General features: G+C 41.9%; 1 protein-coding gene across 5 annotated transcripts in view; it reads left to right on the top strand.

Moving 5' to 3' along the window:
• The window catches only part of Zbtb34 (zinc finger and BTB domain containing 34), a 41,961-nt gene extending 23,120 nt beyond the window's left edge, over nt 1-18,841 (top strand). For 2 of the 5 annotated variants that reach the window (XM_074053174.1, XM_020160963.2), the window contains exons 2-3: nt 10,017-10,148; nt 12,374-18,841. In XM_074053174.1, the coding sequence (XP_073909275.1) occupies nt 12,384-13,898 (1,515 nt within the window). In that variant the 5' untranslated portion in view covers nt 10,017-10,148; nt 12,374-12,383 and the 3' untranslated portion in view covers nt 13,899-18,841. Of the gene's footprint in view, nt 1-8,364; nt 10,149-12,373 lie in introns of those variants that run through there. The other 3 variants (XM_074053172.1, XM_020160962.2, XM_074053173.1) reach the window with 2 other exon arrangements.
• Nucleotides 18,842-24,384: the final 5,543 nt, after the last annotated feature.

The raw sequence follows: 24,384 nt of genomic DNA, 5'->3' as shown, positions 1-24,384 counted from the left end.
GGAGCGAGTGCCTTTTTGTGTTCTCAGTTCTTGTCCATTTTCTCTCCCCGAGAACCTCATCTTACTGTCACCATCGTCAATACAATTTTTGGTCACTCCCCGATCAGTATCTGTTTTTCTCCCTCTCCTATCACATACCTCCCAATCCTCAGTGGGCAACCTAAACTCAGCTTGTCCTGGCTGAACTAAAACTTGTCCCCTCAGAGTGGATGTCATCCCTCACTCTCCAAGTCCTGTCCATTGCTCCTTTGGGTACCTGTTCACAGTAGCTGCCCAAGAGTTCCATTGGCATTCTCTAACTGAGTGCTCCACGGCCTCCATACTGTTGTTCTCCTGCCATGTCCTTTCTTGCCCTGGGTCTTGGCCATTCATGCAGCTCACTGCATCACAGGCCTCATCCGCCTATACTGCTCCTGCTGTTCCTTCTGTCTGGAGTGTTCTTTTTGTTCCCTTTGAAGTGCAAGAACCTGGTCAAAAATATCTTCTACCATGAAGTTTTTCTTTGTTCTATTTTGATTTTTTAAAAACCTTTTTGGTCAAAAGTAATCAGTCTTGTCATTGTACCTCATAGCTCTTTGTTTCTGCCTCTATAATTATCTGCTTGATATAATAATTACCCATTTGCAGCCTATCTTTCTTGAATTTTTTTGGTTTAAAAAATGCATATATTTAAGTAGGAACCCACATCTTAAACTTTTAGTGAGAATAATATGGCTATGTGATTAAAAAATTCAAAAGGTTTAAATTATTTTTTCTCTCTCTCCAGCCTTTAGGCCTTCTTCCTAAAAGTAACTGCTGTTAACAGTTCATGGGATTCCATTCACAATGGATACAGCAGCACATACATTTGACCCTTGAAAAATACAGAATTGAATCCAGGCACCAGTGGCTCACACCTGTAATCCTAGCTACTTAGGAGGTAGAGATCAGGAGGATTGTGGTTCAAAGCCAGCCTGGGCAAATAGTTCGTGAGACCCTATCTCAAAAATACCTACTACAAAAATAGGACTGGTGGAGTGGTTCAAGGTGAAGGCCCAGAGGTCAAGCCCCAGTACCGCAAAAAGAAAAAAAAAAAAAAAATTACTGATGTGAGCTGCATGGGTCCAGTTATACATGGACTTTTTTTTTTTTTTTTGAGATAGTTTGTAAAACCTCAGAAACCATGTAGCCTAGAAATATGGAAAATTTTAAGGAAAAGATACATCATGAATTCGTAAATATATGTGGATAATAACCTATTTTGTCATTTATTACTATAAATATACACAAATTTATTGCATGAAGTTAAAATTTATCAAAATGTATGCACACAAACACAATATGTGGTGCCATTTCCAGATGAGAAAAAAGTAAACAAAACAAAAGGTAAAGACAGTGTTAAATCCTGACTGCGTTAAGCGAGCTGGTAAACCCCATGCGATGGTGATGACACCGTGAGCCACCTCCCATGTGATGCTCATCCTTTGCACAGCTCTCTAGTAAATGGCATGGAACGGTAAAAAGTGATCTGTGGAGGTTGCATGTGGTTTCCATAGTATCTAATATGTGTAACATACCAACTGTGTGTAAGTTGACTGCTAATATTATTGGTAAGCTTTTGGCCAACAGCAGACTATGAGTATGTAAATTTAGGGGCCTCAAAAGTGGCATGTGGATTTTTGACTGTATGTTGGGGGGATAGTCAACACTCCTAACCCCTACATCCTTCAGGAGACAACTGTAGTTATTCTTTTGAGAAATGTGCATGAAGGAAATCACATGTACATGTACATTGTTCTGTATCTTGCTATTCTTAGCTAAATCTTAGAGTTCTTTCCATATCAAAGCATACATGCCAGGTGCTGATGGCTCATAACTGTGATCCTTGCTACTAAGGAGGCAGAGATCAGGAGGACCAAAGTTCCAGGACAGTTCAGGCAAAAAATTCTTGTGACCCATTTCAACAGGTCCACACCTGGTAGGCACCTGTCACATTCCACCTACTGGAGGAAGCAGTCCTATCTCAAAAATAATCAGAGCAGAAGGGCTGGAGATGTGGCTGAAGTAGGAGAGCACCTGTTTAGCAAGCGTGAAGCCATGAGTTCAAGCCCTACTACTGCCAAAGCAACAACACATACAAATTTATCTTTTCTTTTTTAATGGCTGCATTGTATTTCATTATAGATTTATTTTCTTCTGGTTTTTGATTTTTGAAACAGGCTGGCCTCAAACTCCTGAGCTCAAATGATTCTCCTGCCTCAGCCTCCCATGTACCTGGGACTGGATGCTGTAAAATCCAGGTTTTTGTTTTCTTAACCAGTCTGCTTTTGGAAACTTTGTTTCTGGCTATAGTGAAGAAAAATGCTAAGTAGACCTCCTTGTGACATATATCTTGACATACTTTTGTGTGTGTGTGGTTTTGGGGATTGAACCCAGGGCCTCGAGCATGTGCTCTATCACTTGAGCCACAGTCCCAGCTCTTCCTGACATACTTTTGTAAGTATTACATTTTTTGTAAGCTCAATTCTTAGCACTACTTGTAGACCAAAAGGAAAATGCTTTTTACATGTTGATGGATATTACTGAATTATCCTTCAGGATATTTGCCAGATCTTTAAAAATATGCACAAACCTGATGGGTTAAAAACGGTGTCTCTTGGACTGGGGTATAGGTCAGTGGTAGAGCACTTGTCTAGCATGTGCAAGGCCCTTGGGTTTGATCCCCAGCACTGTAAGAAAAACCAAAAAAATCTTTTCATAATCCAAATATCTTTAATCATGAATAAAGTTAAAATACCTTTTCATGGTCTTTTGGTTTTTTTTTTCTGGATTTTTTTAAACTATGTATCTTAGGCCCATTGTTCAATGGAGTATTTTTTGTGTTGGTCCAGTTTAATTTAAAATTAAAGAATTTGGAAAATAGCCCTCTTTGTCAAATATGCATGCATTTTTCCCTCAATATGTCATTTATTGTGGCTTTCTGGGGAAGGGGATATGTTTTCTGTCATACACTTTTATGTTGTCAGGTGCATTTGTCTTTGTGGAATTTGTGTTATGCTTTAGAAAGCCTTGATATAAATGAGCTCACCCACATTTTCTTTTAGTTATTTTTTTGGTGATATGAAAATCTTTTCAAAATAATAGTGTGATGGCATTGACTAGAAAACAAGAAGACCCTGCACCACTTGAGGCATTCTTCAAGCTCTGTTTTGTGTTGGGTTTTTTTCTGAGATAGGGTCTCGTGAACTATTTGTCCAGGCCACCTTTGAACCACAGTCCTCCTGATCTCTGCCTTCTGAGTAGCTAGGATTATAGGCATGAGCCACTGGTGTCTGGCTTCCCTGATATTTTTTTTTAAGACACTGGTAAACAGGAAGCTGCTCTGAAAACTCAGGGAGCTGTGTTTTCTGTTGACCTGGCCTTTTAGTTTAGTGGCCCTGCAGTGTCATCATATGGAAGGACATATAATGTCCTTCCCCTTTCCTCCTTTGCTCAAAACCAGTGGAAGAGCAGGGTGAAGAAGTTGAGGGGCTCTAGTCACTGGTGTCCCTTCTTGGGCTTAGCTGTGTTAGATTATGTTTGATGGCTTTCCATGTCTCTACAAAGTGCCTTCTTGTTCCAGAGCTCCTTCAGGTGAGATGTGTTTTTCTTCAAGGGAGTCTTGGAACCTGGGTGAGGGGTATCATTTCCTTCCTTGTTGCATTTCAGAGCAGGGTCTTGTCCTGACACACAGTAATGGGTATAGTGATGTGTTCTGTAGCTTTTTTGGTGGAACTTTGGAAAGATTTCAAGCAGCTCTACTTACTATGCCTGTTGTCATATGGTCTGGCATTAGGCCTTTTATTTTCTTTTCCTACATCCTCATCCCAGGAGATGCTTCAGGTCTCTGGGACAAGCATTCAGGCTGTTCTGTCTGATAATTGACAGGTCAGTCCCACTCTCCTGATAGCTGTACTCCCATTGCCACACTGTGAGTGACCTCTTTCCTCAGGCTTAGATCAACCTTAACTCCACTGCATGTATTTCCATTTTCTTCCGGAAGCTCCTCACCTTCTCTTGAACTCACCTTGGTGATTTGGCTTCCCTACCTGCTGTTCCCTGGTGCCATCAGACTTGGCTTATTCACTGCTCTGTCAGTCCTGAGTACTCCTCACTGTTTGCTCTTGCTTTTTGAATACCATGGTCAGTGCTGCTTTGTATTCTGTTGAGCTTGGGCTAAACCCTGCGTCTTCTTGGCAGCATGTACTCTTTGGGGCTTCTACCTTGAAACACCAAAGGACCAGTCACTTAAGCCCTAGTTGTTTGGTTTCTAATTAATTAAGTCTTTTGTTTGTAAAGATGGCTTTTATTTAAAGCAGGTAAAATGGACCAGGGTCAGGGGCCTGACTCTGAGGGAGGCATAATGCACTTCAGCAGGAGGGCCTACCTGGGCTATTTTTTTGCTCATGGCTCTTACAGGTGATTTTTTTGTTTGGTTGGTTTTTGTTTTAGGACAGGATCTCACTGTGTAGCCCAGCCTAACCTCAAACTCGCAATCCTCCTTGTCCCTCTCTAGTGTTGGGATTATAGGTGTGTACCACCATATTCAGCCTCTACAGGGGATTTTGTTCTAGCAAGAAGTAGCTGTAGTTAGCTCATAGAGCTAAAATTGTTTGGTTATATGGAATGTGCATCTGTAATTTTGATGGCTATCACTAAAATGCTCTCATTTGCCTTCTTCATCCTGGGCAGCAATAGAAGGATGGTTACCACATATCCCTGCCCCTCCTTTCACCTCTGTGGGGCAGGATCGTAACTTAGGATAAACATTCTTTTCTTTCTGCCTTTTTCCTTGGCTCCTTCTCCCCTTCCTCCACTGGCCCTGCTGTTTCCTCTGGGAAAAATAAAGCAGGATAAGGTGTTATTGGGAAGGGGGTCTAGATGGCAGAATTCAGAACAGTCCTGGAAAGACTGGAGCACAAAAGATTCAGTGAAATAATGCCTAGCGTGTATCAGCATTCAGTACCTGGTGGTTTCTGATGATGGTGCTAGGTAAGGACTTTCCCAGATAAAGGAGGGATGCTAAGGGGTGTGACTAGAGATGATAGTCACCCCCTTTTACACTCATCGGAGTTGGTGTGCAGAGTGCTTTTGTATATGTGGCAGGGGGCGAGTACTGGATTACCCGAATCCCTCCTTGAGACCAGTGCGGGCCTCGTGCTCACAGCACAGGCTGGGTGTGAAGTGAAGCTGTTTCCTTGAGTGTGACTTGGTTTTCCTTCTGTGTAAGAAACTAAGAACTCTGGATAGTTTAGGTCAGTGATGGAGCACTTGCCTAGCTTGGCAAGGCTGTGGATTCCATCCCTGGCACTGCAGAGAAAGAAAAAGAAATCGTAAGAAATTAAAAAGTAAGAAGTTACTTTCTTCAAAAGTAAGAAATTAGGGCTAGAGGTATGACTCAAGTGATTAGAGCATCTGCTTTGCAAGCACAAAGCCCTGAGTTCAAATCCAAATCACACCAAAAAAAAAAAAAGAAGAAGAAATTTTTAAACTGAAAGAGCAGGAAGATTGTTTTTCCATTGGTCAAATGAGCAGAAGAAGCCTATGAAGAAGTTTAGGTAACAGACTATTTCAACTGATTCCTCTCCACATAGGGTGTTTTGTTTGTTTTTTTCAAATGGTACTGGGGCTTGAACTCAGAGCCTTCACCTTGAGCCACTCTGCAGCACTTTTTTGTGAAGGGGTTTTTTTTGAGGATCTCACAAACTATTTGTCCAGGCTGGCTTTGAACCTCGATTCTCCTGATCTCTGTCCTGAGTAGCTAGGATTACAGGCATGAGCCACTGATGCCCAGCCCTCCACATAGGGTTTTTGAAAGACATGTTTCTTGTTCTTACACAGAGTATAGTTTTTACAAACAAACCCAAAATAAGTATTGTTAAAATAAGGCCAGGAATGGTGGCTCACATTTGTAATTCTAGCTACTTTAAAAGTTAACAAGACTCCATCTCAACAAACCCAGTATGGTAGTGAAGGTAATCTGAGCTACACAGGAGACATAGGTTAGGAGGATTGCAGTTGGTCTGAAACTGGCCCTAGACAAAAACACAAGACCCTATCTGAAAAATAACCGAAGTGAATAAGGGCTGGGTGTGTGGCTCAAGTGGTAGAGCACCTGCCTAGCCTAGCAAGCATGAGGCCCTGAGTTTAAACCCCACTACAAAAAAAAAAAAATCCAGCTTATATGTGCTTGTTCTTAAAATTAAAATACAGCAGTGTAAATGTCGAGTCTGGATATGGTTTTTTGCCTAACGCAATGTTATGGAAAGACCCATGATTAAGCTGTTAAATTAAAGAATACAGATTCTGATGTTTTTAGTGAGTGAAATAATCAAATTCATTATTGTTTTCTGAAGCAGCTGCAAACTTAATCTAAATGAAAAACTAATATAAATCACTACTCTGCATTATCAAAAATGAATTCCATTCCTATATCTTCTGAATTGGGAGGAATCTGCATTAAGCTTGTATCAAACTACAAGACTGGGACTTGTATTCATCTTCCAATTCTCTCTGGTTTTGTGTATGTAGGAGATTGATGTTGAGTATTTCCTATAAGGGTAGGAAAAATAATTTGAGTCCCCAGTTAATATGCCATTTAGTGATTGCAATTAAATCTCATACTTGCAGCTTATGACAAAGGCTAATTTATGTAATTTGCAAAGACCTCTGACAATTCAATAATAAGAAAAATAATAAGGGCACAGGATAAGAATAGACAGTTTAAAGAGACTTAGACAGATTGCCATTAAACATGAGGAAAGATACCCACCTCGTTGATAAATAAACACATGCACATCAAAACAATGAGACACCTTCTTCCCATGTCAGTTCAACACAGGTGAAGCAGCTCAGCACTTATGGGGAGCACCTCTTCCCTGTGCTCTGGGTGGAAGATAGTTTCTGCCACCTCTTACAGATTACTTTGCCATCATAGACTGAAATGAAAAACCTCACAACTCCTCTACCAGGAGTTACAGCAGAAGGCCAAGGTGTGTGTAATGCCTGCCGTCACCATTCTGTGTTTATAATACTGTTTAAATTGCTTCCTGTTTTGGGTATCAGTTGGAACTGGTTGAGAACATTGTGACACAACCGCCCATGGAATGCTGTAAGAGTCAGAAAAAAAGAGATGGACAAGTAGTGCTGCTATGGGAAGATTTTAAGGTCTATTAAATACTTTTCCTAAGAGTGCTATACAGAGCGGTTTCTGCTGGTACATAACCCCAGAACTCATATTGGTGATGATCTTTAGGAAAAGGAGCTGGGACTGGGGAGAGTTTTGCTGATTCTTTATTTTTCTGTATGATCTGAAGTTCTACCATATGCATATTTTTACTTGAAAGATAAAATTAAATCAACAATGGACCTAACATAGGTGTAGGCCCAGTGACATTCCATGTAGGGGAGAAATCAGGATCCACCAGAAGCTAGTGAGCAGCCCATAGGGAAACTGCCAGTTCAGAGGAGAAGATCATATTTGCACTTGATGTCCCTACAAAAGGTTCTGACCTCTTCTAGCCTTGGACCACTGGACCTGACAAATCTGGTCAGGGGTAGAGAACTTGTGATTAATTATGTCTTTTGCTTTCTCTAGCCTGGAAACTGCCTAGAACTGAGATTAACTGTAAATTCACTCCACCAGTCTTTCAGAAGCCTCTTTCTCAAGGGTGTTGCTTGTTAGCAACTCTAGGGAGGAGTCTTCGAATCTCATTGTCACTGAGAAAGAAGTGTTAATGGAAGGGAAGGAGAGCAAAGCCTTCCTTTCACATTTCGCAGAAAAATGGAATCCCTCCTAGGTGTTAACCATGGTGTGCTGGTCTCCTACTCAGTGATTTTTCTTTCAAGTGTAGATCTCTACTTTTCTTTTGAGAAGATTAAAAAGCCACTCAAAGCAGAGGAGGCCTCATTGTGAACCTGTTTTCAGTTTTACCTTCTATTTCAGAAATGCTTTGTAGTTGTCCTTTATCTCCTGGTTTTTGCCCAAGACTCCAAACCTTTGAAAGCCCAAACCCACCTTCCTTTACCCTTTCATTCCACCAGTTGCTGTTTAGACAACTTGTATTGTGAAAAAAGCTGTAACGAGTAGATACATCTGACCCCTTGTTAGATGACAACTGGTTTGCATTTTTCTAAATTCTGTCAATTTGAGAGAGAACTGTGTGTCATGTCATTTTTGTTTACTGATGAAGCGGCTAAGCATTTTTTCCTCTGTTTACAAGGCTTTTTAATTTCTTTTTTTTAAAGCATCTATTCACATTCTTTGCCAAGTTTTCAATTATTGTATTTGGTTTTATTGATTTATATCTCTCATAATTATCTGCTGTATATGTTGTATTTTTCATGATTTTCTGTCTTTTTTTGGAAAAGGCATTTTTTTAGATATACAGAAGTTTCACTTCTTTTGTAGTGAAGCTACATATCTGTCTTCTAGTACTTAGAAACCCTTTTTTAGGGGTATCCTGAAGAAGAGATCTAACAATTATTTATTCAAATTCCTTAAGCAACATCTATTTAATAATTGTTCCTTTTTTGCTGATTTGAAATGGCCCATAATGCTGTCTTTTCATGTGACCTCTGCCCTTCTCACACCTCGTCCCCACTGTGCCAAGAGGCTTCCACAAGCCCTTCCTTCTTGACCCAGGCCTTTTATCTGTTTGCACATGTGATCTTTTCTGTCCAGACAGTTTGCCTGTTGCACCCCCCACTCTCACAGATGTAACTAACTTTTACTTATCCTTTTGGTGTCATTTAAAATAGCATTTATTGCTGGTGGAGTGGCTCAAGTGGTAGAGCACCTGCCTAGCAAGCATGAAACCCTGAGTTCAAACCCCAGGGCTACAAAAAAAATAAAATAAAATAGCATTTGTTTAAGTGGCCTTCTCTGACCATTCCCCCATTATAAAAGGCGTCATAGCTCTTAGCACAGTTTATGATGAGAGAATTATAACTGCTGGGTCCCTGGTGCCTGACGCATAGAAGATAGTACATATTTACCAAATAAATTACACCTAATAATCACACATTAAGTTGGCTATATTTTTTCTAAAATTTCTTCAGTATTTATTCCTCTAGATCTACCCTGTTCAGTATGATAGCCATGAGAGGCTACTGAGCACTTGAAATGCCAGTAGTCTAAATTGAGACATGCTGTGTACAAAATACATTGGATTTTAAAGACTGAAAATGGAAAATAGAATTTAAAGTGTCTCTTGCCTTTCTTTTTTTTTTTTTTTTTTTTTTTGTCTTTTTTGGTGCTGGGATCGAACCCAGGGCCTCACGCATGCTAGGGTCTCATGCCTTTCTGCTCTGATACTGATTACGTGCTGCAATGATGTCTTTGATATGTTAGGTTAAATAAAAATATACCAAAAATTTTATGTTATAAATAAAATGTAACTACTAGATGGGCTAGAATGTAGTAAGTGGTAGAGTACTTGTCTAGCTTGCATGAGGCCCTAGATTCATCACCAGCACTGAAAAATAAAGTAAGTACTAGAAAACATTAAATGAAAAATATATAGCTTCTATTTCTATTGGACATCAGTGTTCTAAATGAAATTTGAAATCATACTGTCAAGTTTCTAAGAAGATACTCCATTGGCTTGCATTTATATTTATAAATTCATTTTAGAGCAAGTGTCCATCTTTATAGTACTGAATCTTCTTGCCAGAAGCATGTCTTCATTTCCATATTTTTGTCCTCATTAAGGTAGTATTGTGTTTTTCTTCCTGTTGACTCTATTTATTTATCCTTTCCAGGTATTCTATAGTTCCTGTTGCTATATTGTTGGTTGACATTATCTTACCTGTTTTGTTTTGTTTTTAGATTCAATTATTTTTTTAAATCCTCCACTTATTAGAGCCTGATTCTGACACATACTGCAAATGATTTGTTTGTATTTTCTGTAGCAGTCATTTTACTGCATGTAACAGTAATTTTTATCTCCTTTTTTTAATGGGCATGTGTCTTAATTTTCCCTTGTTTCTTTGGCTAGAGGTTCCAGAACAACGTTAAGAGTGATGATGGTAGAAAACCTTGTCTATCTTCCAGGGCCTGATGGGAATGCCTTTACTGAAGTGTTTACCAGAATGTGCTTCAGGGAACACTGATTCTTTGGAATATTAATGTATGTACCTTGAGAGAAGAGTTCCACAGTTAAATGAGTTTGGAAACTGCTGAGTTAAACAGACTGCTTGTCTGCAGGACTTTTCAGATGGGTTATTATGGTAATGTGTTTTTAATTCCTAGGAGGTAAGGATATTGAGGCTAGCTCATGAACTTGTGTTCTGTTGAGTACATTTTGGAAAAGACAGTGTTTCTTTTTAAGGATGATGTTGCCATTGGCTTATAGATATTGTTTATTAAGAAAGTATTATTCTGTTGCTAGCTTATTTTTTCCTTACTCTAAAAGAGCATTTAACTTTGTCAAATGGATTTTTTTGGCACAGTACTGATTTGGTCATACAGTCACTGTCTTCTTTGACTTCCTGATATTACTGATTATATTAGTATATTTCCTAACATGTAACCAACCTTACATTTGTGCAGCAACTATTCTTGGTTATAATATATTTTTAATAGGTTGTATTTCCTAGTATTTCTGTTATGACTTTTAAAATCTATGTAGGCAAAGTAGACAGTGTTCTTTATGCTGTTTGTCATCTTCTGGTGTCAAGATTTGTGCCAGATGAACTGAGATGCTTTAAATGTTTCTACATGTGTCTAGAACAGTGTGAACGGTCTGAAGATCATTTGTGCCTTGGCACTTCTGTTTCTTTTTTACTTAGCTCTGCCAATTTATGTTATCCTAAAAATATGTCCATTCCATACAAATTTCAAATTGATTTCCATCATAAGTCTAGGATAAATAAAGGCACAATATTCCTTTTTGACTAAAATGTTTTAACTCAAATTCTGACACGATTGAAAAAGAATTCTGATGTGATGTAGCCATGCTAACTGATCCTTTCTTGCAAGGATCTTAGACTTTTCTTAAAATTTAAAATTTTTTTTCTCTGTGATTATATGCTATTTTGCTGTATTAATTATTTTCTTTGGGCTTAATTGGTTGTTCCTTTTCCAATCTCCTGAGTAGAATTGTTTCACTTATTTTTAGCATTTCTTTTTGTTTGTTTTCTTTTTGCTTTTTCTTTCTTTTTGGTGGTATTGGGGTTTAAACTCAAGGCCTTGCACTTGCTAGGCAAGTGCTCTACCTGCTGAGCCACAGCCCCAGTCCTTTAGCATTTCTTTAATGATTAAAAACTTTTAAGGCACTGATGTCTGTGCTGTACTTTTTTGTTGATGTCTTCTGAGCCCCAACATTTCCTTATGAAAAATTTCAAATATATAGAGGAGTTGGGCGAACTTTATGGTAGACACCCAAACATCCACTGCCTGAAGCTAGGATTGTCATATTTTGCCATGTTTGCTTTATCTTGGATCTGCCCACCTATTTCTTGAGTAAACGGAAGACAGGTAAACTTTACTCTTGAACCTTTCTTGCTGAAGATTTTATGTGTTTTCTCATTTTCTAAGTATTTTATTCCATTTTTATTTTTCTGTGATTCAGTACTTACTAAGGAGGTGTTTGGCTATCTTTTGGTTAAAATTTAAAAACCAAAATATATTATTAGATCTATTCTTGTTGTGCTTTGGTGAAAGAATGGAGCCTGGGTTCAGTGTGCTTCAGCAGTTTTGAGTGATTCCACACTACAGATTCCAGACAAGAGAAAGCAAAACTGTCCCAGGTGTGCCAGCGCTTGTGAGCACTTGTGGAGGACAATGTACTTTCAATATGTCCATCATTCTTGCTCCTACTGCTTAAAAATAGTCCTCAACTGGAAGAGACCAAGCATTGCTTGGTCGGGCAAAGCTGAAGGGGAAAAAGGGTAAATCAAGACAATATTGGAAAGGGATGTGCTCCACTCATTGTGTTCACTGTGCTATATACTCGAAAAATATCAATGAGAAGCACATAAGTAAGGCAGAACATTTTTTAGATGAATTTAATTATTTTTACAGAGTCGTTCAAACCTCAAAAGTAGGTGAAGCCAGGAAATACATTTCCTAAAAGGATACCAATTTCTTATTACAAGCTGAAATAGCCCTACTATACGTGCAGTGTTTTGATTTTGATCAAGATGAGTGTGGGGGAGTAATGACATTGGAGCTAATCAGGTGGTTATTTGGCTTTAGGGGAATCAACGCAAAGATGAAAGACTTAAAAAATAAGCAAGAGAAAGGCAGACCTCAGGGGGCTTGGTAGCTACAGTGTTGTTGATGTGGTAAGCTTGGTGCTGCCACTTGTTCTGATAGACATTGGTGAATTATGAAAACTCTCTCTTTCTGCAGATTACGCCTTATGTCAGTAGAAATGGACAGCAGCAGTTTTATTCAGTTTGATGTGCCCGAGTACAGCAGCACCGTTCTGAGCCAACTAAACGAACTCCGCCTGCAAGGGAAACTATGTGACATCATTGTCCACATTCAGGGTCAGCCATTCCGAGCCCACAAAGCAGTCCTTGCTGCCAGCTCCCCATATTTCCGGGACCATTCAGCATTAAGTACCATGAGTGGCTTGTCAATATCAGTCATTAAAAACCCCAATGTGTTTGAGCAGTTGCTTTCCTTTTGTTACACTGGAAGAATGTCCTTGCAGCTGAAGGATGTGGTCAGTTTTCTGACTGCAGCCAGCTTTCTTCAGATGCAGTGTGTTATTGACAAGTGCACACAGATCCTAGAGAGCATTCACTCAAAGATCAGCGTTGGAGATGTTGACTCTGTCACCGTTGGTGCTGAGGACAATCCTGAGAGCCGCAATGGAGTGAAAGATGGCAGTTTCTTCGCCAACCCAGTTGAGATCTCCCCTCCATACTGCCCTCAGGTACGGCAGCCCACCACCAGCAGTGATCTTCGGATGGAGACGACCCCCAGCAAAGCTTTGCGTAGCCGCTTACAGGAGGAGGGGCACTCGGACCGGGGGAGCAGCGGGAGTGTGTCGGAGTATGAGATTCAGATTGAAGGGGACCATGAGCAAGGGGACCTATTGGTAAGGGAAAGCCAGATCGCCGAGGTAAAAGTGAAGATGGAAAAGTCCGACCGGCCCAGCTGTTCTGACAGCTCCTCCCTGGGTGATGACGGGTACCACACTGAGATGGTTGATGGGGAACAAGTTGTGGCAGTGAACGTGGGCTCCTATGGCTCTGTACTCCAGCATGCATATTCCTACTCGCAGTCAGCCTCACAGCCATCAGGTGTATCTGAAGCTTTCGGAAGTTTGAGTAATTCCAGCCCATCCAGGTCAATGCTGAGCTGTTTCCGAGGAGGGCGTGCTCGCCAAAAGCGGGCTTTGTCTGTCCACATGCACAGTGACCTGCAGGGCGTGGTGCAGGGGTCTGACAGTGAAGCCATGATGAACAACCCTGGGTATGAGAGCAGTCCCAGGGAGAGGAGTGCCAGAGGTCACTGGTACCCCTACAATGAGAGGTTGATCTGCATTTACTGTGGGAAGTCCTTCAACCAGAAAGGAAGCCTAGATAGGCACATGCGACTCCATATGGGAATCACCCCCTTTGTGTGCAAGTTCTGTGGGAAGAAGTACACGCGCAAGGACCAATTGGAGTACCATATCCGGGGCCACACTGATGACAAACCATTCCGCTGTGAGATCTGTGGGAAGTGCTTTCCATTCCAAGGTACCCTCAACCAGCACCTGCGGAAAAACCATCCAGGCGTTGCTGAAGTCAGGAGTCGCATTGAGTCCCCAGAGAGAACAGATGTGTACATGGAACAGAAACTAGAAAATGATGCGTCGGCCTCAGAGATGGCCCTAGATTCCCGCATGGAAATTCACACAGTGTCTGATGCTCCTGAGTAAGATGGTAAAGAAGTGCACCAAACAAAGCACATTAATCAATGCATATTTGTGATTTGCTTTGTTGTAATCTTTGGTTTTCCCAACCATCTGGAAATCTCTTGGTCTGTTGGCAGTTTTTCTAAAGTTTCTGGATGGAACACTTCATTGTGTTTATCCTTTCCTCCACCCTCTCTCCCCCAAGGAGCTCAAAGCATGAAGGGCAACATATCCAGGGAAAACACAGGCTGACAGTATTTCTCTTTGGCCGAACTCTAAATCCCAAACCTGCCAGTAATTTAGCTATGCCAACTGGTTGACCCTACGTTCTCTGCCAAGAGGCATACTCTTTCTCATTGTGGGCACTGGCACCAGTGCATTTCCACAGAGAGAGACTAGGATGCCGTCAGTTGATACAAATGGGTAACCTTTTCTAAGTTAAAATTACTTTTAGGGGGTAGTTAGACAATTTATATATATATATAATAAAGTAATTATTATATATATAGTATATATACAGTCTCAAATTTGAGTTTATTCTGGTTGAGGTGAATGTAAGAGGAATATATAATTTAATGAAATGTGAACAGAGTCTTTGACTCTGTCCCATCCCTACCTGATATATTAGTTTTGCCCCTTCATTTCCCCTACAGAAGAATGTCAGTAGGTGTTCATATATATTAATCATTTTGTCCAAAAGCAGGCAAAGCAAATCACAGTGTTCATAGCTCTGCTTCATAACAAATACATGAACCAAATGCCATAAAATTTCTTCAACTCTAGTTGGAAACCGTTTGGAATTTTTTGTTCGTTGTCCAGCAGGTAAACTGGATGACCTGTGGTGCTGACCTTTTACATAGTGTAGTGTTATTAGCCAACCCCAAAGGAGCAGTGGTTTTCAAGGTTTTTACCGGCCTACAAATCTACCTTCATTCCGTACTGTAGAAACATACATACCAGGTAACTAAATCGAATCACTCTACCATGAGTTAGTACTCGCACTAAAGGAAAGGAATTTGTAGTTCTGTCTACAAAATTCTCCAAGCAGTGTTTTGTGTGTGTGTGTGTGTGTGTGTGTGTGTGTGTGTGTGTGGCTTTTTTTTTTTTTTCTTTATCTTTTCAAACAGCCAGTTCAGGTGCACAGCAACTTTTTCTACATGCAGTTCCCAAGGAAACTGCAGAACTTGGAATTTGTACTTTTTGTAAAGCTATACTCTATGGGAATTGCAAGCAATATATCTATCTTAGTATTGTGTGTGCTAATGAGAGCCCTCAGTGGCTCCTCCGCTCTCTCAGTGTTTCCTGCTTAAAGAAACCAACAGTTCAAGGCCCTCTAAGATACTCTGTGTGTCACCAAATCTGTGTGTGTCACCATATTTTTGGTCACGTGGTGCTATTTTTATGTTAAGTATCTTTTTAGGTCAGTATAGTTGTAGAAAATGTGAAATCTAATGGTAATAATGAATTATAGTTGCTTTTCTTTCTTGAGTTCATAGCTTAAAAAGAGACCTCAAAAGCATGTGTTGGCAAACAGATTACTGTAGAAAGCAAACCTGAGTCCTGTCTGAGTAATGTTCTAATAGTACTTTAGGAAACAGCTTCAGTCCACTCCTGTGTTCACATGTGCGAACAGCTTTACAAGATGGCTCTGGTACTGTACACTCTGGCAGAGAGCCATTTTGGAAGCAGCTTGGATTAGTCTTGCTGTAGGCCACCCAGGGATTGTCAGCATCAGTCTCTCTGCCTGAGAACCTGGGCTCTGAGACCCATACCCTAGCCCGTCTCCACAGGAGAACAGCATAGCCACCTAAAAGAAAAACAGAACAAAAGACCAGCCTCAGAAGCTAGAAGTTAATGAGTACAGAAATAGGTGTTTGCTGGTTTCCCATGCTTTTTTGGCTCTTAAAATACCAAGAATGGTGGATTTGGGGGATTTTTTTGTTTTGGGTTTTTTTATTTTTTGAGGAAGTCATTCAAGCCCCTCGTGTAATAGCCCCCGGGTGGTGGCTGTGCAGTAGCACCTCTTTAGCACACAGGATCTGTTCACGTGTGAACTGCTGCATTACACCTCAGTGTTAACTCCGCGTAGATTACTCTCTAATCTCGCTGTTCCAGGAGAGGAGCGGCGCTTGCTAATCGGGTATATAGTATGCCTTTTTCCTCATCAAACTGCCTAAGTGGGGGTTGGCTCTCTCCCTGAAGCACTTGCTCAACTCCTGATAAAGCCGCGTGCCTCAAGGGGAGGCTAGACCCCAAGTGTTTACCCACTTAAATGTGTTCTGGGGTTTCAGGTAAATGTTTGTGATATTTTTTCCCACAAATAAGTTTGCTTTTTATTTTTCTTTTTTAAAAATTAAATGCAAAAAATTTGTGTTGTGATACAAAATGAGTTTGTGACAAGAAAGGCCTAAATCCAAGGACATGAGAGGTCAAGCTCAGGGAAGGGATCTCCTTTTCACTCAGGCTTGGGGCTTCCTGCGAGGGCTCCAGAGCTTTTCAAGAGATAAGAGACAGTGAGGAGGGGGGAGCACTTGAGGCAGCACCTCCATGTCCTGCTTCTTGTCACCGTGTCTGTCTAAACCTTATTTTCATGGAGTTCTTGTGTTTGTAAACTTGTTTAGCTGGTTTGAGTTTACCAAAGAGTGACTTATCCAAAATTGTCTTTGACAAAAATATCCATTGCTTTGATTGTACAGTTCAGGTTCAGACATTGTAATGGGACTGATAAGGGGCAGAAAATTGACTGAGTTTCTCTCTAATCGTCATGATTCTCATTTTGCAAGTTCCACTTGCTCCCATTCATGTTGCTAACACTTGACCCTCTCCACTGCTAGCAGTGTTAAGATGAATTCTCAAGCCATAACACAGTACTGTAAGGTTTCGCGGGCTTCGAGGGAGGTGGCGCCAAGGCCAGCACAGCGCTGTGTGCTCACTGAGATGAGCGCTCCACTGCCTGCCTCCTGCGGTGGGGCAGGGCGTGAGAGTCACTCCACTCAGAGGGACAGCAGCAGTTCATTGTGCCTTGCCGCATGAGGATGTGCCAGGAGGATTGACATGGCCCCAGAACAGAACCCTTCTCTCCCCGAAGCTCACTCCACGTCTCCACAGACAAAGGACGCTGTGGAGCTCCTTAGAGCAAACTCTTTTTGGAAAGCAAAGTCCCTATTTCTGTACAGTTTTAGGTTAGGTGTTTCATTTATAACAGATAGAGTGATATGTGAAGAGATCTTTTACAGTAAAGTATATCCTGAATTCCTATAGGCTTGTTCATAATTGAGTCTCTTCTTGAGCTACCTTTTCCATATTAGACAATGTGAAGACAGTGACAGAGTCCTTTTCTATCAATGTTTAACCTGTTATTACAAACTGTGAACACAAAAAATTTTATACTTTTGCTAATGTTTGTGGTTTTAAATTTTTCATTTTAATCAATTCTTTGCCCTCTAATTTCTATTAAAGCTGTAAATACATTTAAAAATTATATTTGTAAATACAGTATATGAAGACAAGTTAATTATTTGGTCAGTGGAAAAGCCTCTCAACCAATTGGTTCTGCCTTGGCAGTTGTTTGGTTTTTTTTGTTTTGTTTTGATTTAGTTTTTTAAAACAGCAGAAAGGATACTGTCGGTTCACTGTTAAGCAGAATATACTGTAGAACTAAATTGATTATTTCCAAATCTTCCAGAGCATATCTCTTCTAATGATAGCAGTTATAACCAACTCTGTTTTTCCCTTAGCCCAGACCATAGACCTGCGTATTTTTGTGTGTGGTTTTGTTTTTATTTTTGTTGTAGCAGCCTGGATTTCAGGAAGAATTTGCAGGAACACAAAACAAGGGCTAGGGGGGTCATCTATGTGAATGAGCTTTTTAGAGATCAATGTGTTTAGTTTTAACAACTTTTTCTATTTGTTACTGTGATATTTTTGTTGTTGTTATCGTCGTTCTTACTGTTCAATTCTATAATGGTTTCCTGTGAAGCCTCCACTGAAAGGGACTCAAATATGCAACACCTAAACTATTTTCCAAGGGCACGTGCCCCTTGAATGGTGCTTCTAGACTGGTCAGGGTTATTTATTAAATTTTATATATGAAAGTATTGGGGAATTATGTAAATTCTTTATATGAAACTATTTAGTTCATAAATCATAGATTTCATATTACTCAGTGCAACTGAACTGAAAGTTCAGAAAAGTCATTCACATTGTTCCAAATTTGTAACGGTTGTCACAGGTCACATGCGTCTTTTTCGGTAAGTGCCAGAGTGTTCTCACTGTTTCTGTGCAGTGCTTGACTTCTCAGCCCAGAAGAGAACCTGTGTTCTCTGGTTCCCTTCCTGGGTCTGGCACAGACAGGGCTAATAAGTTCCTTGATCAGGTCCCGGAGCCAGCCTGCTTGGTGCTCTGTGTAGCAATTCAGTAAACAGACCTCTTGCTGCCCCTCAGTGACAAGTATGCTGTGAATTCAACCTTTGGACTTGAGACCCAAGCCTCTGGTTGCTGCCCTGACTAGAGTAGGAGGTAAACTTCCCTGGTTAGTTTGAGAATGGCCGTTTTTCCTAATGTGAAAACCATCCCTCTCACCACTTTATTAGTAGGGCTAACATTGTTTTCCGTTATAAATGGTTGAGCAATTTGAATGACTTAACACAGTGTCATTATCTTGCAATATAAACTGGTAACCTCACAACTCCACACTTCATCACCACGTGAAGTAAATGAAGCTAGCTAAGCGGATGCTGTATCAACTAGTAACCTGCCATTAAGGATTATTTTATAGCATGGATTTAAGACTATTTATTCAAATGATATTTTACTCTCGTATTCATTTTGTTTTAGATTTGTGACATGAATATTTCAGTGCTGCTTAATTTTGTTCCGAATTCTTGTTTCTTGCTTGTAAATGGCTTTTTTTATGGTATAAAGTCAATGGAAATTGCTGTTTGTAAATAAAAATGCTGCTAGAGCAAGCATGCTGTGGTTGCCCTCTGTATTCAGCCCTTATGGCCTCCAGAAGTTTCCCTGACTGACAGATGTCTGGCTTTGTCACCGTTTCTGTAACAGACCGTTTTAGAAAGCCTAGGATTTCATGAAGTTCCTGTGCCACAGTTGTGCTGAGAGGAAAAGAAAGGCAGGTGTGCTTCTGACCTTTCTCTTGTGTGGACAAGACTGGATGGTCAGGCCCTGGTCTGCACCCAGGCTTCCCCATAGGAATCCTGCTGAATACTTTCCCTGCCACCCGCAGAAGTCCCCCTGCGCTCCCTTGGGTGTGCCTTGCCCAGACCTGCATGGGTTGCTCTGTCATCTCCCACTCAGCCAGCTCCCCCTCCTGCAGGTTCCAGCCCTGGAGCCCTACACTTCCCTATGGCCGGCTTCTTGGTCAGGCCCCTTTATAACAGACTTTTGTTACACTTATTTCCATTTGTAATTGGATATTAATTAATGGGATCATCCAGTCAATGTGTTCTCCCCTCCCCCAGCCTGTCAGCTTCCTGCTGTAGAGATTCTAAACTCCAAACTGTGTGTCCTTAGCCCAGGCCCCAGCACTACAGTAGGCGCTTAGCAAGTGTTGTTGAAGAGGTGAGCAGACCCCTGTGTCCTAGAGGGTGGAGCGGTAGTGGGTGGGGCTGGAAGGCAATTGGGGGATTCATCCTGGCTCTTGTGCTGCCTTGCTGACTTTCTCCTTGCTTGTGAGTCAAGGCTGCTGCAAGGCAAGGGGCCCCCTGCTGCAAAGAGCTCCTTTGCAGTCAGTCAGGTGACAGTATGCTGGGGGGCATGATGTGAAAGGTCCATATGGGAACCAACTTCCCTTTTTAGCTGGGGCCTGGAATTCTTAAGGAGAAAACACAAGGAGGTGATGGAGAAAATGCATTGACTTGCCTGACCGGAGGACTGGCTTCTAGCCCTGCCTTTTGCCTGTCTATGACCTTAAGCAAGTCAAGCAGCCTCTGGCCCTAGGGTGACTCTCATGCCTCAGATATGATGGGTGGCAGTGGCCTCCGATAGGTTTGCTTATTCCCTCGGGCTGGAAAAGTAACCCAATATCAGGAGTCAGGTGAACCTCTTCTTCAAGGATAGAGGACTATCTCCGAGGGACTGGGGCCTAGTGATGGGGGCACTATCTGGGGCAGATGCGCTGAGGCCGAACAGATGTTTTGTAGACCATATTGAGCTGCATTGCCAGCAAAGGCCATTGGCCTTTCATTTGTCCTGAAGTCAGACCTACCTCCACTTTGGTTTCTTCTGGTTGTAATCAGACAACTGCTGGCCAAACTTGTGTGGCTTAAGGGACGTTTATGATGACCTTTCGCATGTCAAAGGACACCACCAGTCCCCAATTACCTGCTGGCCATTGTGTTTCCCTGGCCATGCTCTAGAAAGCCCTTCAAGCCTCAGTGACACTTCTGTGATACTTGCCTTTGAGTTTTCCAAGCAGTCATGGCTTACACACCTTACATCTACAAATGGGGCCCAAAACATCAGAACACAAAGATGGGAGAGGCCACCATGAAGGAAGCATGCTAGAGAACACACAGACTTGGGATAGTGCTGAGCAGAGGTGTACAATAAAACTTGTTCTTGGAGCTCTCCTTGGTTGAGGGTGTACCATTGCTCTCAGTCAGGAAGCACATGTATATTAAACTGCATTGAGTTGCAGACAGAGACTCTCCTAGGACAACCTGCCCCATTTTGCCAGAACAGAGCTGCACCCCCCTGTCCTCCACTCTGATAGGGTAAGTAGGTTCCCAGACCCTTGTCCCTGAATCAGATGGCTCATGGGGCTCCTTTTGTTCTGCCTCTGCTCTAAGGGAACTTGGATCTTACCAGGACCCTTGCAGCTTACTCCTGCTGGGCCAGGCAGTGCAGTCAAGCCCATCTCAGTTTTGCTGAGGAGACAGCAAAGCAGGGCGGGTTCTTCCTCCCTTGGGAGCTCAGCCTTGGTGCTCTAATCCACCTCAGCACTCTCCTTTTTTTCCCAATCCAAAATTTGCTTTTGATGGGTTCCCCTGGGCCCCCTGTGACTGTGCATGGCCCAAGCCTCTGAGTCTCCCAGCTAGAATAGACTGCAGGTTTGCTCTCACCACCTTTGGTGTGGGGCCTGTATGTGTGTTCTCTCAATTTATTTTGCAACTATGCTGACATCCTGGCGTAGTTAACAGAGTTGGCATGAACCAGGCCCAGAATGCCAACCAGCTGTTGGCTGCTCTTCCAGCAGGGTACCACTTGCCTAGGTGGGGCAGCACAGGTAGCTGCCTGTAGCTGGGGAGTGTGTGTTCTTGTAAATGGACAAAACAAAAGTATAAGTCATCTCAAATCCTGTCCCCTTCCCCAGAATGTTGGAAAAGGAACAATCGTGCACTTCCATAGGGGAAGGGACCTCATAGGCGAGCTATGCCAATGCTGGGACTCCTACCATGGTCCACATATGTCACCTCCAGGTTCTGCTTATGGAAACTGCTGCCTTCCAAGGGACTTTGCAAATTTGACAGCTTTTGATGATACAAAGTTCTTCCCTATCCTGAATCTCAAATGTGCTGCCCTGGGGCTTGCGCCCTTGGTTCTGTTCTATTCCATAAGGTCTGTGACAACATCCTGTCTGTCTCTGACCATCTCTCTACGCTGCTTTTTGTTACACGTGACTCTGGGCTGTTGTCCTTTCCCTAGAGTGTAAGCCATGGGCGCACACTTCCTTCTCTGTCCACTGCCCCCATTTCCGGGTTCCAGCCAATGTGACTACAGAACACGTCTCGACAGAATCCCATTGGAATTAAGGCGGTAGGACCCATAACTTTGAGGAACACTTTGGCAAGCAAATTATTTTTTTTTTGCTGAGACTGAGGTTTGAACTCAGGACTTCACACTTGCAAAGCAGGCGCTCTACCACTTGAGCCACACCTCCAGTCCATTTTGCTCTGGTTATTTTGGAGGTGGGGGCCTCGCAAACTATTTGCCCAGGCTGGCCTCAAATCATGGTCCTCCTGATTTTAGCCTCCCAAGTAGTTAGGATTACAGGTGCCAACCACAAGTGCCCGGCAACAAATTACTTTTGTGCGACTGTTATTTTAACTAGTCTGTTGCTGACAGATGATCTATTCATCACACATCTGGGTGCCTGGAGCTGGTTTGAGGGGACTTCTGAAGAGGGGCTTGAACTCAGGGCCTCAGGCTTGCTAGGCAGGAGCTCTACCACTTGAGCCGCTCCGCGAGTCTTTTTTGGGTTGGGTGTTTTAGAGATAGGGTCTTGATTTTTGCCTGGGCCGGCCTTGAACCATGATCTTCCTGATTCCTGCCTCCCAAGAAGCTGGGATTACAGGAGTGAGCCACCTCTAATGATGTTTTTAAAAATTCCTCAGCTTTTTAATTTTCTTCCCTTACATAAGTATTAATACAAGAATCAAAAGCCAGCCATCGCCTTGACTTTGGGATATCTAGGCTCTAAGCATGAACTCTAGGGTTTGAATTTCCCTTAGGTCTCACCAAATCCTCCCCTTTGTTGATTCTTGCTCTCTGCGGTGCCCTGGCCTCCTCAGGGAACTGGGTCTCTGGTCCTGCCCCAGCTGGGAAGAGTGATTCCTGTCTTGCTTGTATGTGTCTTTGCATAGGGAAGGCACTTGAGCTTGTGGCTGACTTCATCCACTTTCTCTTTGCCATTTATTCACAACTTCTCCGTGCTGTGGCCTCTCTCACTCCTGTGCTTGCTGCACCTTGGCTGGCTGGTGGTGAAATGGGACTGCTTAGGTTTCAGTAACTGCACTGCCACTTCCTTCTTTCCCTCCTCTGCCTTGCCCCTTGGTCCCCTGCATGGGCCTCTGGCCACCAGGCTCTGTTGAAAGGCTCCACTTCCGAATGTGGTCAGGGTGAACCAGCTGCAGGCCCTGTGAACTGGGAAACTTCTACCCTGAAGGTAAGCCCTGCACCCCTCTGCCTACAGTTGTAGGAAATGGTTCCCAAGTCTGTTCCCTCATAAAGGGGCAGCAGGCAGCATCTGGCTATAATGGATAGCCCAGATGAAAGGCTGAATGGTCCCCGTCCTGGGGGCTCTGTGAGTAGATGAAACAGCACAGGGAGCCTTGCTGATTCCCCTAGAGGGCTGGTGACAGCCTGGCAATCTTCAGAACTCTCAAAGGGCACAGGATCCAGGCTCAGGGTACGCCTACCTGGGTTTGGCCCTAGACCTTAAGATGGCCATACTTCAAGTCCTGAAAGGCAGAACTCTAGTGGAGCCAAGAACACATCATCCAGTAAATGGAGGAGCTTTAGGGTTAAAACTATCTGGCACTATGTCCTACTAAAGGATGGAGAGACCCAACTTAGTCTGAGGGAGGAGCCCCATCTAGGTGAAGAAGGGGCAGGCCCATGAAAAAAAAAATCAAGTGACTTAAATAGTTAATTGCAGAAAAATGAAACCATGAACAAACTAGCTTAAAAAAAAGAGATGAAGACTTATTTGACTTAAAAAGAAGAAATTATAAGAGGAAAAGTAGATTTGACTATATATATATATGTATATATATATATATATATATATAAAATGTGTTTAGTAAAAGCCAAACACCAAACTCCATCCCTAATGGAAAACTGCAAATTTTGGAGAAAAACTTTGCAACATACAGAACAAGAAAACAAGAAAAAGACGAATACTACAATTTAAGAAGGAGAAAGAACATAAAGAAGTAATCCACAGAAGAAATACTCAAGGCTAAAAAATAGTTAAGACATTTTTACTTCACAAGAAAGCAATTGCAGCAGTAATGAGAGACAATTTTCCTACAATACCCCACATTGCTGAGGGTGGGGGAAATGGGACATCATATCCTGCTGTTGGAAATACATGCTGGTATATTATCTGGGGAAGGGGTTTAGTATTGTGTTTCAAATTTTTAAATGTGTTCTCCCTTGATACAGGGACGGTACCTAGGAAGGTACTCAGACAAGTAAATGAAGATATACAGTTTATTCATCCCAGTATTAATTATAATACTGAAAAGTTGGAGCCAGGCCTGATAATACAGATCTATAATCCTAGCACTTGAGAAGCAAGGGCAGAAGAATCACAAGTTCAAAGGCTGGCTACAGAGTGAGTTCCAAGCCAGCCTGGGCTATATAGCAAGACCTCAGTTTCAAAAAAACAAAAAGAGAAAAAGGACAAGTTGAAAGCCACCACCATAATGTCCATCCATAACTCTGGTATGTACCTTCAATGCTATACCAGGGAGTCAGTTAAAATGATGCTAGAAGTGAGTAAATCACACTCTATGGTTGACATGTTGTTGAGTGTTGAAAAGCAACTTTCAAAAGAACGTGTCATGTGAGACTCTGTACGTTAAAACATACACATGTATATACACGATATATTAAATATTATATACATAATGTCCTCTATTTAATGCCTATCTGTTTTTATTGAATAAGATTATTAAATGGGGTAAAATATAATCAATACTTTCTAGCTACTTTATAGATAATGAGGAAATAAGGATGGGTAGGGTGGATGGGTAGGGTGGTTGAAGTA

Source organism: Castor canadensis, chromosome 13 (genome assembly GCF_047511655.1).
Source record: "Castor canadensis chromosome 13, mCasCan1.hap1v2, whole genome shotgun sequence".
Classification (NCBI taxonomy): domain Eukaryota; kingdom Metazoa; phylum Chordata; class Mammalia; order Rodentia; family Castoridae; genus Castor; species Castor canadensis.
Note: the sequence above shows the minus strand (reverse complement) of the source record. Positions and strands in the feature narration are given on the sequence as shown.